The sequence below is a fragment of the Diceros bicornis genome, chromosome 6 (genome assembly GCF_020826845.1).
Source record: "Diceros bicornis minor isolate mBicDic1 chromosome 6, mDicBic1.mat.cur, whole genome shotgun sequence".
In the NCBI taxonomy this organism is placed as follows: domain Eukaryota; kingdom Metazoa; phylum Chordata; class Mammalia; order Perissodactyla; family Rhinocerotidae; genus Diceros; species Diceros bicornis.
This window is the reverse complement of record NC_080745.1, coordinates 64,291,364-64,311,286: the sequence shown is the minus strand read 5'-3', so window position 1 is coordinate 64,311,286 and position 19,923 is coordinate 64,291,364. Positions and strand designations below refer to the sequence as shown.

Sequence of the window (19,923 nt, the reverse complement as noted above, 5' to 3'; positions counted from 1 at the left end):
GTGTTTTTCCTGGTTATTTCTGGTCTTAAGAAGGATGGAGAGACTTTTTCCAGTGGTTTCTCCCACTCTAAATCAGGGCTTCTCCATCAAATAGGAAGAACTTGTCATTTCTCCAGGTCTTCCACAGGCAGCAGAAAGTGGTGGGATTGGATTGGGGAGGGATATCACAATCTCTAGGACAGATTGGAAAGGATGCATTGTTTAAAAAAGCACATTTAATATTATAGCATTTCATAGCATCATTTTATTTTTTAAAAAAGCAAAATAATATCTATTCTATTCTTGTAACCTTACATAAAGTAAAGCTTGACAAAATCCTGGCCTGTGGAGCTGGGTTAAAAAGCTGAGAAACACTACAAATACTTGTAGATTAAAGTACAACTTAACCAATAGATTTATTAGCAGGTATTCTGGAGAATTGCTATCATGCAATTTTTTAAAATTTGACTAAATCTAATAATCGTTTTTTTATGCATTGGTTATGAATGAGGTACTATGTTAAATGCTCTCTGCCCCAGTCCTACTGGTGGGCCAGGCCCAGAGTGAATGACTGGACATCCATGCAGGTTGGGTCCCCTTATGGAGGATGAGAGGAGATGTCTGAGGGAATGGCATGAGGAAGGCTGAAGATGTATGTTGAATCCAAGATCCAAAGTGGAAATGTAACTGGAGCAGGAAGGGTAGAAACAATGAAGTTGGAAGACTCAGGAGTTCTTCTGGAACACAGAGTATGCACCAAGGCACACCTTTTATGTGGCATCTTGTCATACTCTGGAATAGGTATGGTTATTCCTGCAAATTCAAAGATAAGTGAGACATTTTCCAGTGAAGTACACAGCCCAAGTGAGGTTAGATAAATGCCACATGAGTACAGATATCTGAGGAAAGAGAAACCTTTGGCCAACGTCTCGGATGGCCCTTGTGGCGTGATGGCTCCTGTGACTCTTTCTCCTCCCTTTTGTGGTGGCTTAGTCTTGATCTAAGCTAATGAACATAGCAGACATTACTGAAGGTTTGGGGAGGCAGAAGGATTTACATTGTAACAACATTAACAACCTGAAATTTAATTTTAAACATTTTCCTCTTTACAAAGTCTTCTTAAGCCCTTGCTTCAACTCCTGTCCTTTCCCCGTTCTTCTCTTTTCTCTTGTTCTCCTCTGGAGCAACTTTCCCTTTTTCTTGAAGAACAATTTCATGACCTTGGCCCCTACCCACAAATGTAGCTCTGGGCTTCCCTTTGCATACTTTCACTGAACTTTGAAATTACTCTGTGTGTGTGTGTGCGCGCGCATGTGTATGGGATGCAGTTGGAGAGGTTAGTTCCATTTTATGTGTTATAATTAGGGAATAAGAATAACATGTGTAGAACTTTATTCGCAGTTCATAATACATAATCAAGCAAAGCCAATAATTCTATCATTTAAGCCCACATAGTTATTCTTTTGGATTATCTTTTTTTCTTTAATGTTTTGATTAATGTATTCTCATTGGACTGACAATGTCTTCTGAGTATCCTGACCCTGTATCAATCATTCATTCATCCTGCAAGTGTTTCTTGAGTAACTGCTATGTTCTGGGTACTTTGTTAGGAACTGGGACTGTAAAAATAAGCAAAAACAGATACTTTCTCTACCCTCATGGAGTATATAGTGTGGTAAGGGAGACACAGACATTAATCAACTGATCTTAAAACTGAGACAATGCCAAGAGAGGTACGTGGTGCTATGAATGACTATAAGGGCTGGGATTTGACCCAGGAGGGCATGGAAGGGTTCCCTGAAGGAGTCACACATAAGAGAAAGAGAAATATTTAAAGTGTAATCTAAATGATGAGTAGGCCTTATCTAGACAAGGTGAAAAGTGAACAGTATCAGTGTTCTTGGAAGAAAGAAAAGGATGTGCAATGGCTCAGGGGATGGAAAAAGGGCCAGGTTGGCTAAAGAAAGGTATAGCTAGAGAAGTAATTAGGAGTTGTATTATATAGGGGCTTATAGGCATAGTGGAGGTGTTAGAATTTTTTCTAAGTGCAGTGGGAAAGATATTGAATGTTTTTAACCTGGGGAGGGAAATAATTTGATTTATTATACAAAAAGTATGCTGTGTCTACTCTGTGGAAAATGGATTGGAGAGGAAGCAGGGAAGTCAATGAGAAGGCTGCTGCAGTAGAATGACCGGGACCTGGACTAGGATGGTGGCAATGGAATATATTGTTGGAGGTAGAATCCACAGGACTTGACATATTGGATAAGTGTATAGTGATGTGACATAGGGATGTGTAAGTAGCTGGGTGAATGTACTGTCATTTACCGAGATGGGAAGACTGGGGGAATAATTGGTTCTGGGAAGAAAATCGTAACTTTAGTTTTCCTTTTATGTTTATTACGCTTGAATCTATATGTAGATATCAGGTGTATCATTGAATATGAGACAAGGGATCAAGGTCTCTGCTAGAAATGTTAATTTAGGGGTGTCATTAGCATAAATGAGATTTAAGCCCATGGAGATAGAGTAGATCATTTAGAGAGAACGTGGAAAGAGAAGAAACAGAGGCTTAGGAGATATGAAAGAAGAGGAATAGCCTCAGAGGTAAGAGGAAAGGGAGAGATTGAGGTGTAACAGGAACCAGGGAAAGAGAGTTTTAAATAAGGAGGAGTGCTGCTAGGAAGCCAGGAGGTCAAGTAACAGGAGGACAGAAAGTGCCGTTGGATTTGGTAACATGCAGGTTGTTGGTGCCTTGAGAAAAACAGTTCAGTGGAGTGGTGGGAGCAGAAGTCAGATCACAATAGTTTGAAGAGTGAATGGGGGGTGAGAAATTGGAAACAATGATGCAGACAACAACTCTTAGGAGAATTTTTACTGTGAAGGAGAGCAGAAAAATGAAGGGAGATGTGGAATCAAGGAAGGTGATGGCATTTTCCCTCTTTAGTGTGGAAGACAGCAGAACAGGTTTATATGTTGATGAGACTTATCCAAGAAAGGAGAAGAGCTAGGTGATACAAAAGATTGAGGATATAACCAAAGTGAGAAGTTCTTTTAAGGTTAGCAGAAATGGAATCCAGAGGGATTGGCCTTCATTCAATGGAGGGGCAATTCTATCAGGGTAACAGAAGGTAACAAACAAATATTTCTCTAAGAAACAAATATTTCTCTATGTCAGAGATTTAAAAGTCAAACTGAGGAGACACTTCTACCCAGCACATAAGGTGTAGTTAGGGCATCCCAGTTTGTGTACATGGTGTAAATGTGAGCACATAGATGCTGGTTTGTTATGAATATGTCAAGAAACTTGGACACAACAGTAAACGACAGATGAAAGAAATGAGCACGTGACTGGGTATTGTGGTGGCAAGTGTTAGGGTGCACTTCCCCATACGAAAACTAATAGGACTCAAGAGACTAGAGAAAATCACTCAGGGCAAGGAAAGGTACTGATGAGCATTTTTTTCTTTTACATGCCAGAAGAAAAATGAGGGTTTATCTTTCTTAATATATATGGGCTAAATATACAGTGAAATATAACTTGAAACACATAAGCATTCCCAGCAACTCAACCAACAATAACAAAAATGTCAGCACTCTAGATTACCAGCTCTGTAATCTTTTCCAGTCCTCTCATATAACCAGATATAATTTTATATAGTTGTGATCATTGTATATGCATCATTTTGAGTTCTGCATTTTTTAGTCATTGCTTTATATTGTCCTTTCCTTATTTCTACATAGTTCTCGTATTTGTCATTCTTAATAGCAATAAAATATTCCATTGCATTAAAGTACCAAAGTCTGCCTAAGCATTCCCTCACTGTTGGGCATTTGGGCTGTTTCCAGTTTTTGTCTGTACTATATAGCATGGCTATAAACATCTTTATACAAATAGGTTTTTTATTTCTTTTGAATTACGTCCTTGGGCTATTTTCCAAAAACGTTGGGTTTCTGGGTCAAAGTATATGATAATCTGTATGGCTCTTATATTTGTTGCCAAATTTCTTTTCGGAATAATTTCATCAGGTTGCAAAGCAGCAATGTGTTAGTGTATCTTTTTCCGCAATACCTCACAGCAATGAGTATTGTCATTTTTATTGATTTCCTCTGTTAATTAATGCAAGAGCTCACCTCGTGTTGTTTAAATTTGAATTCTATTAACTATGAAAAGAACTGAACATTTTCCAAACTCTTATGTTGTCTCTTTTCCTCCATCCCAGGTTTGGTTAATGACACAATAACCATTTTGCCTGAGGTGCAGACCAGCAGGCCATTTTAGATTAATTCCTCTCTTTTGTTCACATACTCCATTAGTTAAGTTCTGTTATTTCTGACTTCTTAGTATCACTCATATCCCGTCTTCTTTTCATTTTTATTTTAAACCTTATCATTTTCCTCCTAAACAATTTCTCCATATCTAGTCTCTGACTCTAATAATTTCTCCATATTGCTGTCTGAGCAGTTTTTAAAAAATGTAACATGTGGTCAAGTTGCTCTTGCTTGAAATCCAAACCCTTTCACATGCAGGATCCAGGGCCTGCCTCACTTTGCAGATAGTAAACAACTATACCCCCTTGTACAACCTGCTCTTAGCTACATCAAAGTATGTGTAAATTTTGGAAAATGCCATACACTTTTTTACCTTGTATCTTTTTATTTTGTATCATTTTCTTTGGAATACCACCCTCTCCCCTTATTTTTCCTCTTTCCAATAGATCTTCTCGACATCTTCAGACAGGATTACTTATCACCTCCTCTGTCCTTGTATGGCACTTTATTTTTCTTCTATAGCACTTATCAAATTGATGATAACTTATTTATTTACATATCTGCCCTCCGTAATAGACTGTGGACTAGGGTCAGGACCTAGTCTATGTTTTATTCATTCTGTAGCCTCAGAACATAGGACTACAGTAGGTGTCTTATAAATGCTTGTTGAATGAATACTGTTTTACTCAAAAACAGGCTCTAAATTCATCTGACCCCAAAACAGTATATATAAAAGTGATTGTGAAGCATTGTAAATCATTGTATAAATAGTGATTTAAATAAATTATGATGATTTAAATAAATCATAATGACTAGCTTTAGTTTTAGTTTTTATAGAGCCAAACTAATTTTTAAATTTTTTACTTAGGTTGTTACAGGACTAAACAGAACTATCTTCCCACTTGGGATATGAACTCCATTAGGACAGAGGTAGAATCTTCATGTTCGTATCTTCAAGGACTAGCGTGTTGCCTAGAATATGGGAAGTACTTAATAAAATGCTTGTTTTACTATTTTCATTTCCTCATTCGGGGACCGGCTATTACCAGTCATTGATTTTTATCTAAAGGCATGAAGAATTGTTCTTTAGGGTTATGTCAGTTTCCTCTGTTTTTCTTTTGTAAACTTTTATGCATCATCTATGTAGTCACAATTTTATCTTAATCTATTGCTTTTCTTATTACTTTGAAATGTGTTTCTATTGTTTCAGAAGTATATTTTTATTATGGTTGTTTCTGTCTACTTTTTTGTTGATAGTCTTTTCTGTTTGTTCCCTTATACAGTTAGGATAAAGTTACTATATCATTTTCATCTAGGCTTTTTTAGTGTTTTAATCTTCAATGTTAGGCTCTTTTAACTTATTTGAAGTCTATTGCTATATCTGCTGTAGGATAAGGACCTAATCTATTTTTTGGTGAGGAGGCAGTGTCAAGAAAAGCAGGTATTCATTGAAAGCATGTTTACTGAGGCTCTTTTTGAGGGCTTTAAATCATAGTGAGATGAGTACTAAATTCCCTCTCAATAAATATTTATTGAACACCTATTTTGTGTTTGATCCTTGCTTAAGTTCTGGGTATATATTGATGAATAAAGCCAAAGTGATTCTTAACCTCTTGGAGCTTAGCAAGAGAGAGCCATAGTAAATAAGAAAACAAGTAAATTATTACAAGTTGTTTGTAATTCTGTGAAGGAAATGATCAGGATGCCTGGGGTTGGGAGATCTGTTTGGACAAGGTGATCAGAGAAGACTTACCTGAGGAACAATTTATTTAAGCCAAGAACAAAAGAAGGAGAAGGAGCCCACTGTTCAAAGAGTGGAGGGAAGAAAGTTCTAGGTAGAGGTACTAGGTCATGTTTGTCAATGTCTTGAATCAGAAACAAGGTTAAGGCATTTGAGGAATAGAAAGATAGGCAGTATAGTGAGCACAAGGAGAGTGGTGTAGGAGATGAGAATGCATGAACAGGCAAGGACCAGATTGTTACTGGACCATGTATTACATGGTAGAGAGGTTGTGTATTTTATTTTATGAGCAATGGAAAGACATTACAGGGTTTTTATAAAGGCAGTGACATGTATTAGAGTCTATTCTACTCTATTCTGTGTGCCAAATAGATTTCAAGGTGCAAAAGTAAAGGATCAAAAAGCTCAGTAAGGAGGCTGTTTCACTACAAGATGATGGTAGATTGGGTTAAGGTAACGGCAGAGGAAAAAGAGAAGTTGATGGGTATCTCGGTGAGGTGGGGGTGAGAGAATGGGAGTAATTAATTAAATAAAGGATGACTTCCAACTTTTGAACAGTTAGCATCTCTCTTACAAGTGCCATCCATGCAGAAAAGGGAGTTTCTCAAAAGGAAGTTATACCCAAATGAACACATGTTCATACTCAGGAAATATTATCTCTGGAGCAACAAAAGATGGCTTTAAAATGTATTGGGTGTGCTTCAAGTTCAGGATAGTGATCTGAGCACAAGCTCCATTTCCTCCTGGAGCCATATCCCAACTTCTATTAGAAGTTGATATAGAAAAAATCTGTAATAACACACAAAAGAAAGATCATCAGCAGATGAGAATTTTTTGACAAATTTCTATAAGACAGTAAACAGATGGAAGCCTGTTGACAGATTAAGCAGGGTGAGGAAGTGACAACCAAGAGAACATGGGCTCTGGGAAAAGATAGCCAATCTGCCTAGCAGACAGGCTCAGACTCAGGAGGGGGTGGGCTGAGAAAGGGGAACCAAGCCAGGGGATTTATATGAATGTCTGCAGAGGGACTACACCCACAGCTCAACTCTCCCCTTCATCATTTTAAGTCTCCTACCCTGCCCATACAGAGGAAGGACAGCTCAGGGTATTATCTCCAAGCAAGTGCCAAACCAAAACTTAGGATCCTTCACCAAAGAAACTGAAGGAATAGCCTGGGCATGAGCTCGTATTGCTAAGGAGTTGCTTCTGCATAGTAAAACCCTGAGTACAGCACAATGGGATACCCAAAGGCTGTCTGTGCCCTGACCCTCCTCCCTCTCTAAAGTGAAGTGTCTTGGTCAACAAGCTCTGCCCACAAAATAGAGATTCCATTGAAAGGAGAGACTTTAAGCCCACATATTCAACAGCTGAGAAAATCTGCACCTGCCTAGAAGAATCTACTTAGTCCCTAATTTCTAAATATGAATAGATAGCCAAAGATCACAAGACATAAGAAGGAAACCAGTAGCGTGAAAGAGAAAAACCAAGATAAATAAATTAAAAAGTTGACCCAAGAAGAATTATAATTTAAGATCAGAACTTTAAAAATAAGAACCGGTGATTAGTATTCTCATAAAGATATAGTAAGATATTGTACTTATAGAGTAAAAACACATTTCTGTGGAAAAAAAAGGTACAATCAGAACAAGAAGGTATCTTTTGAAACTAGACATATAATTGCTGACATTAAGCCCAATAAAGGTTAGGCAATGATTTCTTAGATACAACACTAAAAGCATAAATGATAAAAGAAAACATTGATTAATTGGACCTCATCAAAATTAAGAACTTCTGTACATCAAAGGACACCATCAAGAATGTGAACAGAATGGGAGAAAATATTTGCAAGTTGTATAACTGATAAGGAACTTGTATCCAGAATATATATAAAGAACCCTTACAACTCAACCATAAAAATAGCCTATTTTAAAAATGAGCAAAAGGTATTTGAATAGACATTTCTCCAAAGAAGATATACAAATGGCCAATGAGCACATGAATAGATGCTCAACATCATTAGTCATTAGAGAAATGCAAATCAAAATCACAATGAGATACCACTTCACATCCACTAGGATGGCTATAATCAAAAAGACATATAAGAACAAATATTGGAAAGGATATGGAGAAATCGGAACTCTCGTACCCTGCTGGGGGGAACGTAACATGGTACAACTGCTTTGGAAAACAGTCTGGCAATTACTCAAAAGGTTAAACATAGGGTTACCATATGACTCAGCATTTCCACTCCTAGGTATATACCCAAGAGAAATAAAAACACATGTCCACACAAAAATTTGTACACCAATATTCATAGTGGCATTATTTATAATAGCCAAAAAGTAGAACAACCCAAATATCCATCAACTGATGAATGGATAAATAAAATCTGATGTATCCGTACAATGGAATATGATTTGACAATAAAAACGAATGAAGTACTGACGCATGTTACAAGATAGATGAACCCTGAAACCATTATGCTAACTAACTGGCTTCTTTCAGCCAGTCACAAAAGGCCACACTTTGTATGATTCCCTTTATATGAAATGTCTAGAATAGGCAAATCTATAGAGACAAAAAGTAGATTAGTGGTTGCGTAGGGCTGATGGAGACTGTGGGGAAATGGAGAGTGACTGCTTGTGGGTATGGGATTTCTTTTTGAAATTAAATATTCTAGAATTATATTGATGATTGCACAACTCTGTAAATATAATAAAAATTATTAAATCGTACACTTAAGTGGGCAGATTAGATGATATTAAATTATATCTCGAAAAAGCTGTTAAAAGAAAAAGTCCAATAAGTGAATTGGAAGATAAAATCAAGGAAATCTCCCAAGTACAGAGCTTTAGACAGAGACAGAAAATTTGAGATAAAATATTTCTGATATGGAGGGTCAAGTCAGGATACCCAACAGCTATCTCATAGGAGATCCAAATCCAGAAAAAAGGAAGAAAATTATTGTTACAGAAAAGAATGAAAGCTTTATCAACCTTTATAATATAAAAGTAAAGGGACAGTTGATAGAAAATAGGTGGTAGAATGGAAAGAAGAAATAAGACATACAAAGCCTGGTATCCTCATATAATATATGTGGAATCAGAAAATATTGTCTAAACCAATGAAAAAATAAATAGAGAGGTGGAGAGGAGAAGGCCCAGTAAACCAAGTACATGGAATTAACTCGGTTAAAATGACTTGTAGCCTTTCCTTAAATGTGCTCTGGAGAATATCGGTTCTGCAGGATATTAACATTATGTGGAGGGGAAAAAAAACCAAAAGGTTATGTGGTGAAGTAAGTTTGAGAAATACTGGGATACCTAAATTTACTGAAACATTCCCAGCACCTTTAACACATTAGTTTACATTCTGAATCTCCAAGAAGGGGATTTAGCATGTGGAATTTTTTGAATTTATCTGACCAGAATCTTATTTTCAGAGACCATCTTGAGGAACTTGTGTTCCGCTAATGTGTTTGGATCACATTGACTTGGAATATGAGCCCTGCTTTAGGTGAGAGTTGGCAGTAGAGCAGACGATAACAAAAGAATTACAATTTGGAGAACTCAGAACCTGGACCAGTTCAAATGCCTGGTTACTGGTCTACTTGCTTCCACTCTTGTCCTCTCCAATCTATTCACCACTCAGTTGCCAGAAAATCTTTTGCAAACATAATTCACATGATGTCGGTCACTTGCTAAAGACTCCTTAATGACTTTTTATTGCCCTTAGAATAAAATTTAATCTCTTTACCATGTCAGACAGGCTCTACAATGAATGATCTGGCTGCTGCCCAGCTCTTCCTTCTTATCTTTTCCAGCTTTCCCTTTTTCTTACTTCACTCAGGCCTCACTGGCCTGGTATGTGCTAAGCTTCTGCTTATTTGGGGGCCTTCACTCTTCTCTACCTAGAGAGTTCTTCTCTCTGCTTGCCACATGGCTGGTTTCTCCTCATCCATCAGAGACCTTCCTTGAGTAACTTAGCTAAGTAATTCTCTATCAACACACTCGGTGAGTTCTCTTTATGGCATTTATCACAAGTTATAACCACATATTTATTGTTTGTTTATTTGTTGGTTATAGATTATAAATTCCACCAGGGTGGGAAGTATGTTATTATATCTACCAATGTATATGCAGTGCTAGCAAAAAGCCTAGTACGTAGTAGGTGCTCAAATTTGTTGAACGAAAGAATGAAGAATGGAAGTTATCCTAACATTCTACAGAATTGCTAGTGGAATATTCTAACCTGAATCTGCGTTAGAACAGAAAGCTAGACAGGGCCTTTAGCTCCCATGGTGGCCCAGAGAGCTATGGAAAGCATTCTAATTTGGGCAAAGAGGATAAAAGGAGAAGAGAATTAGCCTTTTCCATCACAGCAGACCACATGATATATGCTATATGCTCGACGGTCTACTAAACAGAAACAGAAAAATTGCCTTTTTATATCCAGAATTTCTATCTTTAGTTGTACTTAATTACCAATACTTCTACTAAGTACCTAATGCTGGTTTATAGACTTCGTTTATACTCAAAGCATAGATAGCAATGAAGTCTGTGTGGGGAGTAAGGATGGAAACTTCACCATGTTCCTATACACCAGCCTCCATTATGAATTTTGTGGGCCCTGGGCATTTTTGACTTCGTGGGTTAAAACAACAGCCTTCTGTTTTCTACTATAGTGAGTCAATATAGCAGGATCGGGGGGAAAAAATAGCAGGATAGTGAAGAGCATGCATTTGGGAACTAGGTGAGACCCAGGTTAGCTACTAGACAGGTCATCTTGAGGAACTATTTAATCTCTCTAAAACCTGAGTCTCCTCATCTGTAAAATAGGACTAATGAAATTACCTACTTCTTAGGCTTGTTGTGAAGTTAAATGAGATAATGAATTTAAAGTGCTTAGCACAGTTCCTGGTATAGTTGACAACTAAAGAAATGTCAACTACAATTTTTAAGAAGAAGAAGTATATTTCAAAGATGAAAGGCAGGTTTTTTCTAACTGCTTTTTTGCATATGACTCAATGTAGAATTGTGTGAGGATGGGAACTAGAAAGATTAGCTACAATAACATATCAGCATGATGAGGGTGAGCATAGCTCTACCTCCTGCCTAGAAACCTGCTTACACCACATTCTCATTTGGAGTGGGAAGATGCACAGCTGGGGACAATTTGGTGCACTGAGTAATTATTACAGTGTTATTCCTAATAATTGTTCTATTTTATTTCAACTGTGAAAGAGTTATATGACTTGACCAAACTGCAGGAGAAGAGAACAGTTTATTCCTATTAGTTCATAAGAAGCGAGTTTCCATCTCTGCCTCTAGAGAGAGGCAAGGCCTCCTCGCAGCTGTTCAGTGCTCATGAGCAAGGAATAATTGGCTACTGCAGTGGTCTGTTCCCTAACTGAAAATTGTGTTAACAACTACTTACTTCTAAACATGCTTTCTTTTGTTTTATTTTTTCCTGATTAGAGAAACAGCCTAATTCGTTACCCGAGCCCAAGGTTATCAGTTGTCGCCATTATGATGAAAGATGTTTCTCTCATCCTTTAATGTCAGAGAAGTTAGATGGGGGTTAGAAAGAACGTTAGAGAAGGAGGCTGGAGTCCTGGGACATAGACTTAGATTTGGCACAGTTGGTCTTAGGAAATATTCCTTCTCACTTTCTTTTTTCCATTTCTTTTCTCCCTTCCCTATTCTACTTTCCCTTAGAACCCTACTTTCTCCTTCAAGAATGGCCTACTCCAACAGGTGCTGCTCAGATCAGAATCTGTCAAAAGTGTAGCCCATGGTCCTCCTGCATTAGAAACACCTGGAAAGCTTCTTAAAAAAATTTTGCTTGATTCTTAGGCTCCAGCCCAGACCTACCAAATCAGAATGTGTGGGAATGGGCCCTAGATATTGGCATTTTGAACGGGGACCCCAAGGGATTCTTTGCACACCAAAGTATGAGAACCATTGCCCTGTAATATAGGCAGAGCAGGCTTTATTATCTTTATTTTACAGATCAAGGAATAGGTGCACAGATGTGAAATTATTTACCAAGCTCACATCTATTGAATGCCAGTTGTATGCTGGGAAGTACCCTTGTTCCTTCCTGAATGTTACCTTGTTAATCTTCACAACACCTTTGGGAAATAGATGCTGTTCTCTCTTTTTGAAGTGGTCCAGGAAGGTTAAACAACTTACCCAAGGTCACACGGCTGATAAGCTGTGGAGCCAGGTCTTAAATCAGATATCTGTCTGACTTTTGGGCCCATGCTCTTTCTACTCTGTGGTGCTGTTTTCCTGAATCTTCATCTTTGAAGAAGCCACAGAGGCTAGCATACTAGAAAAAAATATAATCCTTCTCCACCTTAGTTCCACAGTGTTCACTCTCATAGACTCAGCTTCATACCAGGGCTTGAGCTTTTAGAAAGTTTGCTTTTCCATATGAAATACTTCATGACATCTTGGTGCATTTTTCCTCCTTACCAGCAGGCTCTACAGCCATGGCAAATCATATCAGGTCAGTTATAGCCTTCTTTGCTTGAATCCAAGTCTTTATGACTTCCTCAGCAGCATTTTAGACTGTCAAAACATATCTACTTTATATTCCCCTAACCAGCACCTCCCAGCTCCAGCCATAGCCTCCCAGATCTGTTTCAGCATCTTCTCTCATCATCCGTCATCTCCCTGCTGTTTGTCTTCATTCTAATCAAGCAAACCTGTTTTGTCCTTTATGTAGTATTGTCTCACATCCACCTCTATTTTGTTCCAGACATTGTCCTATAGCCTGCCTCCTCTCAACCCCATTAGCAGCAAATAGGCTTTATCTTGGGGGCCAGTTCCAGGTAACAGTACCTGGCACCATGTCTTGAGAAGGCTTCTTAGGCTAAGTCTGAGATTAGTGAGAGAGTACTGAAATCTATTACCAATATCTACCATGGGCTCAGAAAAAGGGAGCAGCACCACACATACCACAAATTTGCCATCTCCACATGGTTAAAACAAGGGCTTTAAAGTTAGAGCTGGGTTTGAATCTCAGCTCTGTAACTTATTACCTGGGTGATCTTGAGCACAGTTCCTTCATCTATAAAATGAAAGTCATATTATCAACCTTATTCAGTATGTAAACTGCTTACCAGGTGCCTGACAATCAGTAAATGGTAGCCAACTCATTTTTTCCTTTCTTCATTCAAGATATCCCTCAAATTAAACCTCATGGATATAACTTTTATGGGCAAGAGAGATTGGTTGAAGATTCTCACCCATCTCAAGTCCCTGTATATTAAAAGTTCTATAAATCTATCAAATTAGGGGAATTGTAAGCTAGAAGGGAAGCCTAAATAGAGAGCTGCACTTACCATTAAAGTCAATGAAGTCAATATAGTCAATAAAGTCATAAAGTCAATATAGCTGTGCTATTTATTAGCCTTTTGTCAATATAATATTATATGTAAATAGGGGTGGGGAGAGAAAAGGAAGAGAGGGAGAGAGGAAGGGAAGATGCAAGGGAGAAAGAGAGAGATAGAGAGAGAGAGATGTCAATATTTTATTTGTTCTATGCAGCACCTAGTATAGCTCAATATATAATTAGCCGTGGAAAAGTAAGTGGCTTTGGACCAAATGGAAGATGCCTAGTTTGCTGTAATTCAAGATGAATAATTTCCTCACAAGTTTTTCCTAGGCCTTTGTGTAGAATGGCTGTCACATTGTATTCATGTTAGTTAACTAACCAAAGATTCTCTTTAAGGACAAGGAAAGAAAGATCAGACTGTCGCACTCTTACTGAAGTTTATACTCATTTAGACATTCAGTTCTTGATGAAGGATTTATCCTCTTTCCTGGGAGCAAAAATCAGAGTGTAGTTTTTAGGGTTGTACTCTGTGGTTCAGAAGTAGAAATCAAACCCCTAAGACCATGAGTAAAGATGTGCCTTATAAGAGAGAGCTGTGATATGCCCTGGGAGAAAAGGCTCAACAATATTTCAGATACGTCATATGTGCAGGTGGATAACAAAGGAAAGAAATTCTCCCAGATTTGGGGTCCCTTGGGGGAGGAAAGGAACTCTCACAATGAAAGGAGATATTTTGTTCTTTTCCATAGCAGCAGATTGTCTCCAACGGGAAAGATCTTCCAATACTGAAAGGTTGGCTTGGCACTGGCCAATTTCCTTTGATATAGGTCCCTGCCTCTTCCCTCTCTTATCCTTCTTGCGTGACTGGGTGTCAGCATGAGGGCAGACACCTCCTGTTCTCTGAGATAATCATCCAGAGTTTCTATCTTCATAATTCAGGTATGGAGACATCCAACCCTGGAAAACCAAGATCTTCCCCTCTTGTCGTTATTCACATCCTGGGTTATCTTTTACTTGTACATTCACAGACCTAAATCTAGGGATTAGAATAGAAGTAGATGGTTGAAAATCCTTGGATAATACCAGACCCTAAACGGAATTTCACTTTCCCAGTGGTATTTCACTCCTGACAGCACTAGTCTGTGTGCATGTTATTCCACCTCTAATATTACTGTTGCTGAGCACTCTGCAGCTGTGTTGAAGTTATCCATTTATGTGGTTTGGGCCAGTTTCTGAGAAACAGGCAGAACTAGAGAGCAGAAGAATCCATCAATGTCAGATTTGAACAAAGAAAATTATGATCTTTTTGAACTTGTTGTCCTCCACAGTGCCAATAAAGATATAAAAACAGAATATAGAAATGAGATACAGAGTAGAGATAGAGCACCCTAATTTTCAGGGAAGGAACATGGGGGTGGGGAGAATACCCCCAAACTCACTGACTGTAATATCTATTCCTTAGAGTTTTGTCTAATCAGTTTCCTTTATGTGTTATTTCTGTGGTTGATTTTTCTTTTTCTGGTTGGTTTTTTTAAAAATATTATTCAAAGACTTCTGAAAACAGAATATTTGCCCCATTTTAGATGAGTTTTTACACTTCCCAAAAAACAAGAGTGTGTTTGGTCACCCTGGTAATATTTGGAAATGGGTATTTTATTTAACATTATTTGCAAATTAGATTTTTCCTCTTCAGAATAAGTATAGAAATGCTTCCATATGCTGGAGGTTGGTCTCATCATTTTGCTAAGAGGTAAAAGGAAGAATGTAGTTTATAGTAATTTTCACGTGAAGACATATCATATGATGGTGTTTTCTCAAAGTTAGCTAAAACAAGTTTTCTGCTGCTTCAGTATACTACTAAAGTTAAGAAGATAATATCATTTGTTTAAAAATACTAAATTGTGATTGAAATATTTTTAAAAATATAATGAAACTAAACTATATTTTACTATTTTGATTTCTTATACAAAATTAGATATTAGGTAAGGATCTGACTTTAACTTTTTTCCCAAATAGGCAGAAATCACATATTAAAAAATACTTCAGTTTTTTCATGTACTAAATTCTTTTTCATGTAATAAATTCTATATATAAATTTTTAAAAAATCTTTTCTGTTCCATAGATCTCGTTACTAATTTCTGAGCTAGAAATATTTTAATCATTACAACTTTTATGACATGTTTTAATAAATGTTAGATCAAATAAATGTCCCTTCATTATTCCAATTTTTCAGAATTTTCTTGGCTTCTTCAGATGAATATTAGAGTAATTTTTTTAAAGTTTCAAAAATATCTGCTGGGATTTTTTTTTATTAGAATTTCATTATACCCATAAATTAGTTTAGGAAGAATAATTGATTTTCCTATCTAGGATCATGGTAGATCTTTTCCTATATGCAATTTTAAAATATTCTTTTGTAAACTATATAATATTCTACATATGGGTCTAGTATATTTCATATTTAATTATAGATTTTATAGATTTTCTTTGAGGGATGTGGCATAGGTATGTGAGGAGAAAACATTAACATTACTTTAAATGTTCTTGACTCTAGTTTTCCCATTCTTTTTATAATGCTACTTTTGATAATGGAAGGTTATTTAAGGACTTAATTATCAACCTATAGCAGAACAAACTATCTAATGCATATGAGGGTCTCCAGATTGTAGTATCATTTAGAAGCAGTCTCTAACTTCTAAGACACCAAATTAGGTGTATTCTTAATTGCCTGTTTAGAGCCTTTTAGCCAAGCAGGGCCCTGATGATGTGTATTTTTCCTCCTAATTTTCTTGTGAATGTGTAGCTGTTATCATCAATGAAGATTTACTTCAAGTTCTTTGAGGCATATTCAGGAGGATTGGAATACATCTACGAGCAGCATCAAAAGTTTATTCCTGGGGCCGGCCCGGTGGCACAAGTGGTTAAGTGCGCGCGCTCCGCTGCAGCGGCCGGGGTTCGCTGGTTCGGATCCCGGGCGCGCACCGACGCACTGCTTGGTAAGCCATGCTGTGGCGGCGTCCCATATAAAGTGGAGGAAGATGGGCACCGATGTTAGCCCAGGGCCGTCTTCCTCAGCAAAAAAAAAAGAAAAAGAGGAGGATTGGCGGATGTTAGCTCAGGGCTGATCTCCTCACAAAAAAAAAAAAAAAAAAAAAAGTTTATTCCTGTGTTGCCCATCTTGGGCAATGGCATTACTGCAATTCAAACTTCAGGGTCCTCACTTATACCCCGTACCCCACTTAAACTCCCCGCCAAGTCCTCTTCAGAGCTCCAACAGTGTTTCTCAATTGTGTCTTTTTTTTTCATTCTCACATTTCAAAGCATCCCACCTCTCTACAGTCACCTCCTGCCTGTTTGTCTTCACCAGTACCTTTCACCTTCACATTAGCCAGACTAATCTTCCTAAAACTCAGATCTGATCCTGATGCATTTAAACACACGATAAACACAGGATAAATCCAACAAATATATGTGAAAGAGGAGCTAACTGTATTTTACAATATGTTGGGCACTAGTCATACAAAGATAAATAGGACCTGGACTTGTATCTAGTTGTTTAGGGATAAAGGCCAGACGTGTTAGCATCCCAGTCTGACCTCCTGCTACCCCCTTACCTGTCACCTGACATCCTGGACTCCTAAGGACACACTTACCTTGACTCTTCCTTGCTCTGCTCAAGCTGTTCCTATGCCTGGCCTGCTCTTCATAGCAAAATCCTATCCTTCTTTCAATGCCAGATTCAATGTCATGTACGATGTGAAGCTTTTCTCAATGCTTATCCCTCTTCTAACACCATGGAAGGTAGAGCTAACTGCACCCTTGTCTGCTATCCCACAGCAGTTATTCTGTACCGGTAGTGCAGCACATAGAGACTCTTGAGAGCTAATTGTCTCAGTGTCTATCTTCTCAGCCTTGTTGTGGTTGTCTTATAGCAGAGGCCCTGAGTGAGTCAATCACATTTTGATACCTGCTGCAGTGCATTGTCTTCCAAGTAGGCACTGAAATGCTCAAGTCTGTGAGAGGAAGCCAACAAGCAAAGAAGGTGCTTGGGACTTTTTCCTTTTTCTGATAAATATGGTAGTATTTTCTCAAAGCAAAAATTCAACTTATTTTTTGCATCTTGGAGTTGTACTGTGCTTCTTGGCCTCAGTGAAAACAGCTTGGAGGCAGTTTAGGATCCTAGAAAGCCGATAGAATTTGGAATCAGAGAAGCTGGTTTAGTCCACATTAGCTCTGTGAATTTGAGCAAGTCACATAACCTCTACGAGACTCAGCCTCCTCCACTATAAATTAGAAGTATCTACCTATCGGAGTTGTTTTGAAGGTTATGTGAAATTATACACATAAGAAGCTGTAAAACATTTTATAATGAGAAAGCACTATAAATGTCAGTGTTCTTTTCATTATGGTTATTTTTATATGTAAATGGAGACAGTTTCACATAAAATATTTCTATTTCAGAGATTTTTAAAAGTTATTTTGGAGGAGTAAAGCCCATGTAAATAAATTTTTTTAAGTATTTTATTTCTTTTTTTAAGATGACACTTGTATCTAAGTTTGTCTAGTTTTTTTAATTTTTAAAATATCCTGGGGAAGGGGTGCAAAATTTTATCTTCCTCTCTTTATTTTTCGGTCACTCTACTTCTAAGATTATCATCAGGTCTCCACTTCTCAGAGTACATGTGTGGCAGGGATACTATTTTGGATACTAATCTGTTTTCTTTCTCCCTGTAGTTTTCCATTTTCCTCCTCTCCATTCAAGCAGGGAGCTGATTGTGTGCTTATTGACTCAGGGCTAGCACATGGCAGGATGGAAAAGACAATGGACAAGCCTTTCTGGCTTTTGAATTCCAAAGGGGGGAACCTAGGCATAGGGCCAGAAATAGTGAGGAGAGTGGAGCTACCCTCCCAGACTCAGGAGATTTTCCTGGGCTGGAGAAGGGAGATGAGGAGAAGAGAGAAATCCATGGGCTCCAAAAGCAGAGGGTACCTTTGTCTTGCTTCCCAAGGAGTGCTGCTAGGAGGGGTAGAATGACCCCATAAAAATGGGCTGTTTGGGGTGTCTGGAGATACTACTTCTCTAGCCAGTAGGGAAGTTAGTAATCTGTATAATAGGATCAATAATATCTACCTCACCAAGCAAAGCAATGTTGAGAATTATCAGAAATAACACATGTGAATGGCTGGTACTAAGTACGTACTCAGTAATTATATTCCCAGTTGACGTTTTGTCCTGCCCATCAAACCAATTCCATTCCTTGATCACCCCCATGCTCCATTTCCCATCTTCTTGCTCCTGGACTGCTGAATGATACTGGAGAAAAAGAGCAAAAACCATACAGACAAGGGCCAAGCTGCCTCCTCCTCCTCATCTGCTCCTTATCCTATCCTCCTTGTCTCCTCTTCCTCTTCTTTCCCTCCTCCTCCTTCTCCTGTCTTCTTTTTCCTCCTCCTTCTCCTTCCTCCCCAACCTTCCCCAGTATCCTTCCTTTTCATCTGCTTTTATCAACTTCACTGAGACGTTCCTTTTGATTTCCTGTGTCTGTGTGGTAACTCTCTCAATTAGTAACATTAGCCATGACAGCACATGGCCTCAGAACATGTGGATGGGGAGAAGGAGGCAAGTAGGTAAATTGAATTATTCACAGACTTGCAATTTTCTGTGAAGCCTCGGACACTTCCTCCCGGCCCTTTGGTTCTCCTGTAATCTCCAGGAGCATAGGAGGATAGGGAATTGCTAGCAAGGCTTTGCTGTGTGCTTTGCAGGGAAACAGGTCTGGTTTCCCTTTTGAGCTGAGCATGCTTGTCAGATGACAGTTCTCTACTTCGCTGCTGCGGAAATGGTTAGCTTTCTCTGTGTGGTGCTCAGGTTTCTACACTTAGACAGGTGTGGCAGCCCATCATGAGGGCATATTTGATAGTGCTTTATATTTAGATAAATTTTTTTCCCATGCTCTCTTCAGAAGGAGAGGCCTGTTTTTCAAAGGCATCTATTGTGTTGTCATCCTTGGGAAATATTATTGTTTATTTGTTTCCTAGTGGATCTCAGAGTCCTTAGAGAACAGAAAATGAGACAGATACATTTTGATCATAGAGAAAGCAATGTGGGAACCATCAGACGTGGGCTTGGGACGACACATATAGGTAGAATATCATATTGTGGTCTTGATTCCAGATGGTGAAGGATATGTGGAGAGCTAAAAGTATGATTACCTTCACCTTCTGTATAGTTTAACTTCCAATAGCTATGGATAAGCCATGATTGTGGCTGTGGACCCTTTCAAGAAGCATAGCCTCCCAGGGATTGGGCTGATCTATGACTCAGTTTATTTTATTTTAACCCTGGGGATATGGTTTACTTTAAGTTGCAATATCTTTGTTCTTTCTGTTCCTTACAGATTCATGAAGGTGGCAGGAAGCACAGTGGATGCAGTTACCTGGCAACAGTAGGTATTCACCATTTTTGCTTTTACTTAGTATCAGCTGCTATGAAATGAAAGATAATTAGTTGTCACGAAGTTTATAGCTGACATTTAATAAGCTATTCTTCATCCGCCAAGAAGAACAGTTAAAACTAACTCCA

The 19,923-nt window shown here is 38.2% G+C and overlaps 1 protein-coding gene across 2 annotated transcripts in view; it reads left to right on the top strand.

Annotated features, from left to right (window-relative positions):
* The window catches only part of HPSE2 (heparanase 2 (inactive)), a 698,714-nt gene that overhangs the window by 471,117 nt on the left and 207,674 nt on the right, over positions 1–19,923 (top strand). For both annotated transcript variants that reach the window (XM_058543725.1, XM_058543726.1), the window contains one exon: positions 19,739–19,786. In XM_058543725.1, coding sequence (XP_058399708.1) covers positions 19,739–19,786 — 48 coding nt within the window. The remainder of the gene's footprint in view (positions 1–19,738; positions 19,787–19,923) is intronic.